This window comes from Dryas octopetala, chromosome 5, assembly GCF_963921425.1.
Source record: "Dryas octopetala chromosome 5, drDryOcto1.1, whole genome shotgun sequence".
Taxonomy (NCBI): Eukaryota; Viridiplantae; Streptophyta; class Magnoliopsida; order Rosales; family Rosaceae; genus Dryas; species Dryas octopetala.
In genome coordinates this window covers 3,601,952-3,614,170 of record NC_141370.1, presented here as the reverse complement: position 1 = coordinate 3,614,170, position 12,219 = coordinate 3,601,952, and the positions used below count along the sequence as shown (strand labels likewise).

Below are 12,219 nucleotides of genomic sequence, written 5' to 3'. Positions count from 1 at the left end.
ATTAACTATGAGGTCAAATTACCAATTTGCCCTTTAGAAAAATTTCGAAAATTTCAAGCTGCACAAACTAAGATGAAATGCTTTTAAAAATGAAATTTTGGGAAATTCATAAAATAATTTTCTGGACTCGGAATAATACGAGACTTGCTCGTTGGGTTCGTGAGTAAAAGTACCACCTTTTAAAGGTCTAACTTGGGTCAAAACTCTAGTCAAAGTTGGTCAAACAATTAAAGCTTAAGGTGAAAAATACGATTTTCCGCCCAACAATTTCTAGAAAAATTCTAGAAATTAAAGAAAAATTCCAAAATAAATTTGGAAAATTTTGGGTCTCACAATACCGGTCCTTCTCCTTTGATCTTGTGTTCATGCAGGAAGATCTCATTAGCTTCAACCAGCAATTCAAAAAATCTTGATAATTTCAAATCAACATCTAACAAGGCTTCCAATCAGCCAGATCATCCACCTTAAGTTGTTGCATCTCTCTTACGGATTTTTGCATCAACAAGTCACATAAGTATACAAGTATAAGAATGCATGTGATCCGAGAGCATGGAGTGTACAAACAAAATGTGTAATAAAATAAATTAAAATAGGTGCATGCATAACAATTAGAGTATTATAGAAATGATGAAATCTTTTATAAAACTAACTTGTGGAACAAATCCACATTTGTGTTTCAAAATATAACAATTAGTGCTAAACTAGTTAATTGATCAAGCAGCACCCTTAAACCAAAACCATTAAAACTAGTTAGTTAATCGAACTATTTTTATCACTGGAGATATCTAGTAAGTATTTTACTTACTATTTTCAAACTTAGCCAGGGTCCCTCGAGGGAAAGCTATAATCGTATGTGATGCTTACCCCCTATATTGCTTTTTGCAGATTACCATTCGGTTGACGATCTTGACTAGTCAGTTGGGCAAAACACTCGTATATCTTGTTGGGCATTCTCAGGTCTTCTTCACTATGTTCAGCTTGTTATTTTGCTGGGTCTTCTACCCGTTTACTTATCTATCATTTTTAATTATTCAGAACATTTTTCTAGTAGTCGATTGGTACCATTTTTGGGATTTTCTTCTCAAACATGACCGTTCAGGTTATCATGTTGCATTAGGGTTATTTTTGTAAAAGTTCGTACCCTACCAGGTTGGCTTATTTTTAAATATATTTTGAAGTATGTTTTCCGCTATACATTTTATTCTCTGCTCCAACTCGTATTTCATCAAAAAATGCTTAACTCGTTTTAAGGAACTTGGAATAGTAATGCTGAGGCATGATATCATCTTCTGGGGTTCTTAGGGTGGGTGCCTCTACCAAGACCCCCATTTGGGGCCTAACAGTGGGTTTCCCTTATAATGGAATATGTTGAATTGGTCACTTATTCTGTATTTTTGAAAGGGCATCCCTCTACTTCTTTTGTGCTATCACGAGGACTTCACCAAGGTGATTCATTATCAACTTATATTTGTTATGTTCTAAGGGATTTTATCACGAGGACTTCGCCAAGGTGATTCATTATCAACTTATATTTGTTATGTTCTAAGGGATTTTATCACGAGGACTTCACCAAGGTGATCCATTATCAACTTAAATTTTTTCAATGTACGAAGAGACGTACGTATGTCAGGACAAAAAACTGAGATGTTGAGAAATCAGTCGTATGTTTTGGGCCTAAAAAGGCAAAATATAATGATGAGTTTTAACTGTCACAAACTACCCAAACTCTCAGACCAATCACAATAATAATAATAGTATGTTATCGCAGTTTAAAAACTACACATGCACACACAAAGTCCATATGTAGGATAAATCCCCTACCTGGAATCCAATGCACTTCAAGTATTCTTTTCCACAAGCCTTCCACGTTCGTGTATGGTCCTATCTTGGCAAATCTGTCGTAATTAGACAAATACGACAACCTTAACCTGTTAACAACTCGGCAACTGGGTAACTGGGTAATTCAGTAGAAACAAAAATGACAAGAGAAAACAAACTCTAAGTTAAGGACTATTAACAATAAGGGAAGACGATATGACCTTTCATTTAGTCACACGTTGCTCGTTTCTAATCCTAAGTGGACGAAACTCTTCTTTTTAGAGTTTTCTTAAGGGTTCACAAGTTTCAACTTTTATCTTAAAGTCAAACTAATTGACTAGTTGTTTTAATTCAAAGCAAATCCTTAAAATAATTTAGATTAATCCAATTTAATATCTACAATTGAAACTTGTTAATCCTAGCATGCTAATTACTCTTAAATAAACAATTAAGTATCCAAAAATAAGGCTAAGCATGCTTAATTAATAAATAAATCCTACTTAATTAATCTAAGCATGCATCCTAAAATTAAAGTCTAAGAATAGATAAATAAAGCGGAAATAATAAAATACTCACCTGGTTGTAGACCTCTAAAGCTAGACTCCACTCCTAGGATCTCCTCCTTGCACTTCCAAAACTTTAAATTTTGGGAAGTTTATTCCTTTATAGTATGGCTCTTCTTAGAGAGACTCCTAAATAACCAAGGAATGAGTAACTCTAACTTCACTTGGTGGTGCAAGTGAAAATAAGGGACAACGGTCTCTATTTATAAGCACTAGAGGTTTGGAAGAAATTGTAAATATCCAATGTGAGACAAATTGCACTAGAAATGATGAAAAAAGGCTTAAAAGTCGAACTGGGTTGGAAAAACCCATGAAAATACCCACTTACACTCACATGAAGACCCACGGGTCAGCCCAAAAGCAAACACGCGGGTCAGCCTTGACCCGCGCTATAGTGACTGATCTTTCAGCCCAATCAACGGTCGAGCTTAAAGCTCTCAATTACCCAGTTGCCAAGTTGTTAAGAGGTTAAGGTTGCCGTATCATCTAGTTACGGAGAATTTGCCAAGATAGGATAGTGCGCAAACGTGTAAGGCTTGTGGAAGAGAATAATTGAAGAGCATTGGATTCCAAGTAGGGAGATTTATCCTACATTCCTGACTATGAACTTTATGTGAGTATGTGCAGTTTTTAAACTATTATAACATGCTATGTTTGTATGATGGGTCTGAGAGTTAAGGTAGCCTCGTCGGTGGCCTTGGGTTCAAGTCCCTAAATCTTCTAAAAGAATTGATCTGTACATTACGGAGAGTTTAGCCAGGCTAACACGTGGCTACGTGTGCTTGTGCGAAGCGGGGACCTATGATTGATCAGATGGTAGTGATACAGTTTCTGAATTGCAAGTTCCTATTTCTGTTTACCATGACACTCTCGCTATAGATGCTATTTCTTTTAATAGTTGGCCATAGTCGTACCTAATGTGTATCGACCATCTGAGTATTTATGACTTTTTATGCATGTTTACCATATACTGCTGCAGCTGAAGTGTTAAATCGATTTGTGGAAATGTTTTGGGATTTTGGAAATCAATCTTTTACAGGGAAATGTCTTTAAAGTTTTTAAACCTAGTAGGGTCCCCTGAGGAAAATTATAATCGTATGTGATGTTTACTTCCTACTTTCTTTGTTTTGTTTTTTTTCCTCCTACTTATGTAGATTTGCCTCTTGGAGGAGATCTCGATTGAGGGGTGCGCAGCTTGGATTCTTTTATCGGGTGTCTCAAGGTCTTTGTATTCATGTCTTTTGCTTTGCAGTGGTTCTTGCTTCTTCATGGGTGCTTTCCATTGAGAACCTATTTTGAACAATTATGTTTGTTTTAATCATTTTGTAAACTTATGTGAGTTTTACTTTTACTTTGGTAATTCTCTTTTCTGGGGTGTTGATTTAACTATTTCACCCTAGCGGGTTGGTTAATTTATATCTACGTATTTATTTTGATCTTATTATTTCCTTAAAAGATCCTGTTATATAAAAGTACTCTAATACAATCCATAGGTTCAACCTTTCTTGAGTATCTTGGGGGATTAACGCCAATTTATTAACATTAATTCCTCTGAATATTCAAAAAAGGTGCATATGCCACATACCCGAAGTTCGGGGTGTAACAACAAGCACCCCTAAAATATGAAACCCACTTATGGAGTTAAAAAGAATTCATTAAATTGATCTCATAAGAGTCACCCAAAATTGTCAGCATATTCACAAGACTCATGAATCAAACCTCCCTTTTTATACCCCTCCAAAAAAAAAAAAAAAGTAAACCCCTATGTTATGAAAAAGCTAGACGGGCTTCAACTCCAAACTCTGACTTTACAATGCTTGTCATCTTAAGCACTAATTAGTTCTTAGAGATAAAACCCACAAAACAAAATGAAAAATTACAAAAATTTTCCTAAATGCACGGACCCAAACAACAACCCTAGGTTATTCACAACTCACACAGATCAAAAATCAACACAAAGCCCTAAGTCATTCATAGCTCACAATGATCATCACAAAAATCAACAAAAAGCTCTAGATCATCCATAGCTCACACAAATCATCACAAAAATCAACACAAAGGAGAGAGAAAGAGAGAGAAAGAGAGAGATACATAGCTACTAGAAACAACGGTTGCGGATAGCTTCGATCGTCGCAACATTTGATTTGGGAGGTCGTGTTGTTGTGTTCAATTTAGGAGGTCCCAGAGAGGAAGTGTGCAGTTGGGCTTAATCCAAGTTAAGCCCAGTATAAAATAGAATAGTGATTTCAATGTGCATTATTAGAAGTGCTGACTAGATAAATTAATCAGGTGACTAAATTTTAAAATGATGGCACCAAACATGCTTTTAAGTATTATATTATACAGTCTAACAAACATCGCCTATTAGTAAAATGGCTATAGTGTCAAATTTGGTTGGTAGTGATAAGATGGCTCTTGCAGTACGCAAGTGCACACCGTGGCGGTTGTTCTGATTTGGCACTCTTATCTTAAATGTTCAAAAGATTCCATGGAGTAACTGACCAACCACTCTCTTCTCTCTCATATACATACACACTTTCAGTTTCACTGTCTGCAGGCACCATTTTCACTTTCAGTTTCTGTTCTTAGATGGCTCTGTGGATGAGGAAATCAGGAAACTTTATCAACCATTTCAAATCTAAGATGGGTTCGTTGGGTTTGATCAATCTCAGCTCTCGGAGTTCTTCTTTCAGTCAAAATTCTCCAGCTACTGCTGCAATTGCTCAATATCTCCGAATCCCGGATGGGGATTTTAGAAACTCACCCACCCATTTCTGCTTTCGTCGTTTTGAATCCGCGAAAGCAGAAAAGCTGTCGGATAATATTGATGGCAATCAGGTATAATAAAACCAGAACGTAATTTCAGATTGGGATCAGACTTTGGTTGGTTCTTAAGTGTGTAGGTGATCAATTTCACTTTGATGAATATATATAATCAGTTATTTTTGAAATATCCCAGTATATTATCATAAGGTTTATAGCATTTTTGTATAAACAGATATATTTTGATATATACCAGCTGTTTACTTTGCTTTTATGATTGATCATTGCACCTTGGTTTTGCATAATCCACATTAATCATTCCGTTTGAGTAGGCTTGTACTGTTTGTAATTAGTGGTAACTTAAAGAGTTCTGTTTATGTTAAAATTAATGCGCATTGATTTAGTGATATTATATTTTTTTTTTCTATTTTTATCAATTAGCCCCTCTTCCAATTTTGTGCAAACTGTTTTCAGTATTGTAGCTTAGATTAAATACTGTGGCAGATTCCTTTTCTGGTTATCAGATGTATGCATAAGATGCAACTTTGGTGCCTCTTGGTTTTGTTACTGAAAGCTAAGTTTTCTGGAATAGGACGTATTAAAGATAATCTTATCAATTGTCCTCCAAGATGATGATAGAACGTTTATGTATTTGTTCTTTTACTTAGTCATGTCATTCATCCTACTTCATTGGTTATTATGGATCAATATTAGAAAAGACATCCTTTATACCAAGAAATGTAGTTTAGGCCTCGTTTGGTGCATAGGATAGGATTGGATAGGATAAATGGCTAAATTCATGTGTATTCAAGGAATAAGTTTCTAACTTGAAAGAATAAGATGTATCAAGATGGACTAATCATAGAGAGACTTATCCCTTCCAATGCCCCCAAAAATGGTGGGATTAAATAATTCATCTTCTTCCCATCTTCTTCTCATCTTCTTCCTTCAAGTTAGAAGACATCCTCCATGTTCTTCCTTGAATATACATGAATTTAACTATTTATGCTATTCAATCCCATCCTATGCACCAAACGAGGCCTTAGTGTTTAGTGCTGAGAACTATAAGCACCTACTATGAATTAGGTAAAACTAAAAATGCATCTTGGGATGATATTTTCCGGTTTATCTGAAAAAGCGGTGTCATAGCATAACTTTAAGTGTACTGAGGCAATATCCAGCTCTTCCTGGAAGCTACTTAAGAAAGAACAACTTCTTTATTCACTCATACATATAATATGGAAGGAACAATTCCCAAAGGTCACTTGATCTGTTATACTGCCATGATATAGTTTGCTAGTATACTTTCTTGGTAATCACTATTGGAGACCTCTGAGAGATGTACTTCTGAACTTTAGGAGCCAAATAAGAGGCATTTCTTATAGGTATCTTGGATGAATTAGAAGATAAGGCATTCAGGAATAATTTCTCGAATTTGCTTCCGAGAGGATCCTTGAACACTTAGACAGGTCATGGAAACTTGCTTTCAGTGCACATGTGAATGTACAGGTGTGGCAAACTGTGTTTTATATGCATAAGCTCACTAAAGATCCCTAATGACAGGTTTTAGATCTTCCAGATGGAAAGGTCAAATTCACTCCTGAAATGAGGTTCATATCTGAGTCGCTTGAGGAGCGGGAATGCTGTTATCGGGTCCTTGATGACAATGGAAAGCAAATTTTGTCCAGCAACTACATAGAGGTAATGGACTCCACCCCCCTATTCCAACAAGGAGTTTTTCATTTCTTTCTTTATGATGAACATAAATATAATACATAGGAAACTTATGGCCTATGGACTACTAAATTAAATAGGTCAGCAAGGAAGTTGCTGTAAAAATGTACACTGACATGGTCACGCTTCAAATTATGGACACCATTTTCTATGAAGCACAAAGGCAAGGAAGGATTTCCTTTTATTTGACAACAGTTGGAGAAGAGGCCGTCAATATTGCATCGGCTGCAGCACTCACTGTGGATGACATTATTTTTCCTCAGGTTTCATCCACATATACGCAAATAAGAACTTTCTGTACTATCATTTTACCTCTATATGCCACACCTACTCATTAAGATCTCAATTCCTTTTGCCTTATCAGATCATTCAGTAATTTTACATGAGAGGGCTGAGAATGATTTGAGAAAAAAGTTTTCTTTGACCTGCATGCAGTACAGGGAGCCAGGAGTGCTATTATGGCGTGGTTTCACTGTACAAGAATTTGCAAACCAGTGTTTCAGTAACAAAGCTGATTATGGTAAGGGCAGACAGATGCCAATCCATTATGGGTCTAAAAAGCACAATTACTTCACTGTAGCATCAACAGTGGCGTAAGTATAAATTTTGTTTTGTGGAACATTTTCAAGTCTTTTACTAAAATAATTTAGATCACATCATAAGTAATTTATATTGCTTTCCAGTACACAGCTCCCGCAGGCTGTTGGTGCTGCATATTCTTTAAAGATGGAAAGAAAGGATGCATGTGTGGTCACATATATTGGTGATGGTGGCACAAGCGAGGTAAAATACTACTATATTTTAACCTACAACTACCCCCACCTCCTTCCCTTTTTAATATTCCTCAGGTGAATATATTTATAGGAGTTGGCTTTGTTATTAAATCCTTGCATGTTTCTATTAATTCAAATATCATAGTATTTGAATGTATTTATCCCACTGCCATCCTGTATCACTAGGATACCAATATAAACATTATTTCAATATTTCTGTATCTATTCTTGAGCAAACACTTGTGTATTTTGCAATAATCCCATTCTAAAGTCGAGAATGGTTTCAGTTCATAGTAATGGGGGTCCCTTTAATTTAGAGATCATTGCTTTTGGTTTTTTTTTTTTCTTCTAACAAATCAAATAATGTTAGGGCGACTTCCATGCTGCTCTAAATTTTGCGGCTGTTAAGGAGGCTCCAATTATATTTATTTGTCGGAACAATGGATGGGCTATCAGTACACCTACTTCAGACCAGTTTCGGAGTATTCTTCCTCTCTGCTTGTTCATGCTTGTATTTTGCAATTTCTATCACAGGAAGTCTCTTTGATACCCCATTTTTCTATCTTTTGGAAGGTGATGGTGTTGTTGTCAAAGGTCGGGCTTATGGAATCCGAAGTATCCGAGTAGATGGCAACGATGCACTTGCCATGTATAGTGCAGTTCATACTGCACGTGACATGGCAATCAGTGAACAGAGACCAATCTTAATTGAGGTAAAGAAAAAGATTCTTGTTTTGCTGATTTTCTTGGTCCTGTGAGAGTCATACCGTTGAAGCCCAGATTCTTTAACTTTTAATGTTTGGTTTTGATCTTTTCCTTTGACAGGCGTTAACATATCGAGTAGGACATCATTCCACATCAGATGATTCGACCAAGTATCGTCCAATTGGTGAGATTGAATGGTGGAAAATGGAACGAGATCCGGTAACTCGATTTAGAAATTGGATTGAAGGCAATGGTTGGTGGAGTGATAAGGCAGAGTTAGAGGTCAGAAACAGTGTGAGAAAGCAGGTAAATCTTACTATTATGTCTGGAAGCAACTTGAAAAACAACAAACAATTAGAAATTGAAAACTCTATTCTATGTCCTAGTTCATCACTTCCTCACCAGTATAATAACTTTTAGTGATGCCACAGTTGAGGCAGTGCCTCGAAGTAGGAATGACCAGCTTTATGCTAATAGTTAAGAGAGATTGTTTCCAAGGTAAAATAAATATATTTTTTTAATTTATAGAAATTAAGACACCGTCATCCCATTCTGGATGTCTCGATCATTTGTCAGCACTATATAATGTACTCAGCTTGAGCACTGTATAAAAACAAACAAAATAAAATACTGAACTTAAGAGCACCTTATTGTGGCAATAACTAGTTTTACCCTTTTTTATTTTTTTGAGAAAAAACTGAATTTTATTAAGAATCAAGATTGGTTACAGGATACATAGATTGAGTACAATCCATAAGCCACGCAAGGTCATCCTCTAACCAAAAGAACATACCACATTCCTTTAACACAAGGTAAGCAATCATATTACGCTAATCGGTTGATAACAAAAACCCGAGAGATTGGCTAGGGCAAACAATGATCTCACCTCCTCCACCAGATGATTAATCATTTAGCACGCTTGAAGAAAGCTTCACTCAGGTTACGTTGTTTTAGACAAAATTATTTTCATTGAAAAGATTTTTTTTTTCCCCACAAAAATTTACTTCGAGAAATCCCTAATCTTTTAGCTTGGTTTTAATTCAAGCCCATGGCCTAGAATGGCCAACATGCCAGTTTTGTTCCCTATACACATGCCTGATACACATGTCTGACACTTATTATTCCATGTTGTCTCTATTATATTTGGTGTTAACATAAACTGATGGAGATCAGATGAAGACTTATGTGAGACAATGACGACAGAACAAATATTAGAGTCTTCTAGAGGAGTCTTTAATTATTACTTTCATATTTTGGAGTCTTCTATTTGCTGGAGTCTTTAATTATTACTTTCATATGCTGGAGTCTTCTATTTGCTGGAGTCTTTAATTATTACTTTCATATGCTGGAGTCTTTTAGTTGTTGGAGAATGTTCATTAATAGTGTTCATTGTCTTTTGATTTTCTAAGGCACAAGTTCTCTGCTTTGTGTGAGTCATTAGTAATTAGACTTTTGGGATTCCTAGAGTCATTAATAAGGGTCATTTATTACCTAGTTATATCTGGGTTCCTTGTATCTCCAGCCCCTATATAAGAGCCTTTTTGTACTGCTGAAAAGTCAGTCAATGAAATTGCTTTGAGTTTTGTGTAAACACTATCTCCCGAGTGATTCGTGAGAAACCTTTGCGGGAGTGAGTCCGGATTCTTTTATATTCTTTCTTCCATTTCTCCCTTCCCAGAGTAATTAATCCCAACCCCCACAACCACAAATTATAAACCTATTGCCTCACCTTCATAAATTTTAGACAAAGTTCAGACCAGATTTCCAAACTGAAGCATTGGTCTAGATCTAAGAAGCTAGTTCAGGGATTTACTCAAGGTCTGCAGTTAGTTTCCTCTAGGGAACCGAGGAGTTCTATGGGTGAATTCTTACCTTGACTTCTTTCTATTGTTTGGTTATGCATGTTATTATCTGCTAATTCTTTAATTAACATTGTTGATTTTTTATTACTATTCACTTCAGCTTTCATATTTGCAATCTAAATCATTCATAAGCTATTATTAATCATTTTTATTCAAGTTTACTAATCTGGTTATGTGAAAGTGCCTTGCATTTACAAAGCCCTAAGTTGTCCTACATCATAAACCATAAAGTTACATGCAAAAATTGCAGTTTTGCCCTCTTTCAACTATAATGATAGAAGATTTCATTCATTCAGTGAATTGCATTCGAGATATGAAAGTTTCTTCATCTCATGCCTTAATTTGTTGCAGATATTACATGCAATCCAAGAAGCAGAGAAAGTTGAGAAACCTCCAATTGCTGATGTTTTTACAGATGTATATGACTGCCCCCCTTCCAACCTCCATGAGCAGGAGAAATGTCTAAGAGAGACAATAAAAAGACACCCGCAGGACTACCCAATGGATGTTCCTCTCTAGATCTTGACTTTGTTTACCATTAAACTATTAATCTTCAATATATATTATTGGTTACATATCTATAATGATTTATAAATAATGACAGGGATCCCAAATTTATATCGCGCACATCACATGATTAGTGGTATTCGGAACAAAACTGGAAAAATGTATTAATCGATCAATTTTAACTATAAATTACATATTTTTATAGAAAAGTAGCTGACAAGATAATATCATGAATTTAGTTCTATCAATTATGATTGGTTCAAGATTGAAGGCCCTAATTTTAGGTAGAAAATAGTTTGCATTGTAATAAGAAGAATATTAATAGGCTGGAAGGAAAATTAGAATGCAAACCAATCTATTTAACAGCTGGTATTATGGATTTGCAGGCATGCTTTGTGTAATTTTAAAGCTCTACAATTTAACAATTTATCTAGCTTGAGTAGTGATGGTTGAAGACTTGAAGGCCATCAAAAAAAAAAGGAGAGGTTAAGGCTGATGTAGACAATTACAATAATTGCTTGCACAATACATTGTAAGTGTGACAATGACAAATTATGATCTCATGAGGTATAAATGATGAGCATAGAATGTATAATTGATGTGGAAAAAAATGAATATGTTGTAAAAGTATGTGAAAATCTAGGGTTTGTGGAAGAGAGGAGGCAGAGAGAATATGATCAGTTCATCTTATTCATGTTATAAATATCCTTATATAGAAGTAGGGTTTACTAGGTTTTGTATATTTACTAGTATGCCCCTACAACTAATTACAGGGATAGCCACATATAACAATATATTTACAACACTCCCCCTTGGATATTCCATGTCATTAGTGTTGTCTCTGCTATGCGCTTCTAAGTTGCCTCGTTAAAACCTTGCCAAGTAATAAAAACCCTGTGGGAACAAAAACAACCTTGGTCGAAGGAAAAAGAGTGCAACGCGCTTGAGTGTGGAGTAGTCACATCAGAACCTCGAAAGTAGGTGAAGTCATATCTTCTGGATCATAGGCAAATAGTATGTCAATGGGAGCGGGGTGCATTAGAGTTGCTACACCAAAACCTTGCCCGGTAAACCCAATGGGAAAAACCCGTGGTCGAAGGGAAAAGATGAGCAAATGCATATGTATCAGATCAACACATCTTCAGGATGTAGTATGAGTAGGGTGACCATGCCAAGATGTGCCTCATTAAAACCTTGCCAGGTAACAAAACCCAGTGGGACAAAATAACCCTGGACGAAGGACAAAAGAGTACACGATGGTCAAGTGAGTATGCTTCGGGATACTCCCCCTAATGTCGACTCCCCCTGAAGATTACATACTAGGTAAATCAGCCAATCTATGCAAACCAATACCTCGAACATGCATCAAGAACGTGGACTTTGGTAGTGACTTGGTAAAGAGGTCTGCATGGTTGTCTTGAGATCGAATCTGCTTGACTTCAATCATCTGATGCTCTTGTTGCTGTTGATTGAAGAAGAACTTCGGTGCAATAT

The 12,219-nt window shown here is 36.0% G+C and overlaps 1 protein-coding gene across 2 annotated transcripts; it reads left to right on the top strand.

The window, feature by feature from the left end:
* The first annotated feature begins 4,766 nt into the window (after positions 1–4,766).
* Positions 4,767–10,845, top strand: LOC147283610 (thiamine diphosphate-binding fold (THDP-binding) superfamily protein). 2 transcript variants are annotated; one of them, XM_086244450.1, is made up of 10 exons: positions 4,767–4,874; positions 4,971–5,219; positions 6,708–6,845; positions 6,959–7,141; positions 7,314–7,471; positions 7,562–7,661; positions 8,061–8,133; positions 8,225–8,364; positions 8,477–8,662; positions 10,570–10,845. In XM_086244450.1, exons 1-10 carry the CDS (start codon positions 4,854–4,856, stop codon positions 10,735–10,737), a joined length of 1,416 nt encoding a protein of 471 aa, XP_086100576.1. In that variant the 5' UTR covers positions 4,767–4,853; the 3' UTR covers positions 10,738–10,845. The 2 variants fall into 2 exon arrangements, with proteins under 2 accessions (XP_086100576.1, XP_086100575.1); XM_086244449.1 differs by having other exon boundaries at positions 4,774–4,874; positions 8,022–8,133.
* Positions 10,846–12,219: the final 1,374 nt, after the last annotated feature.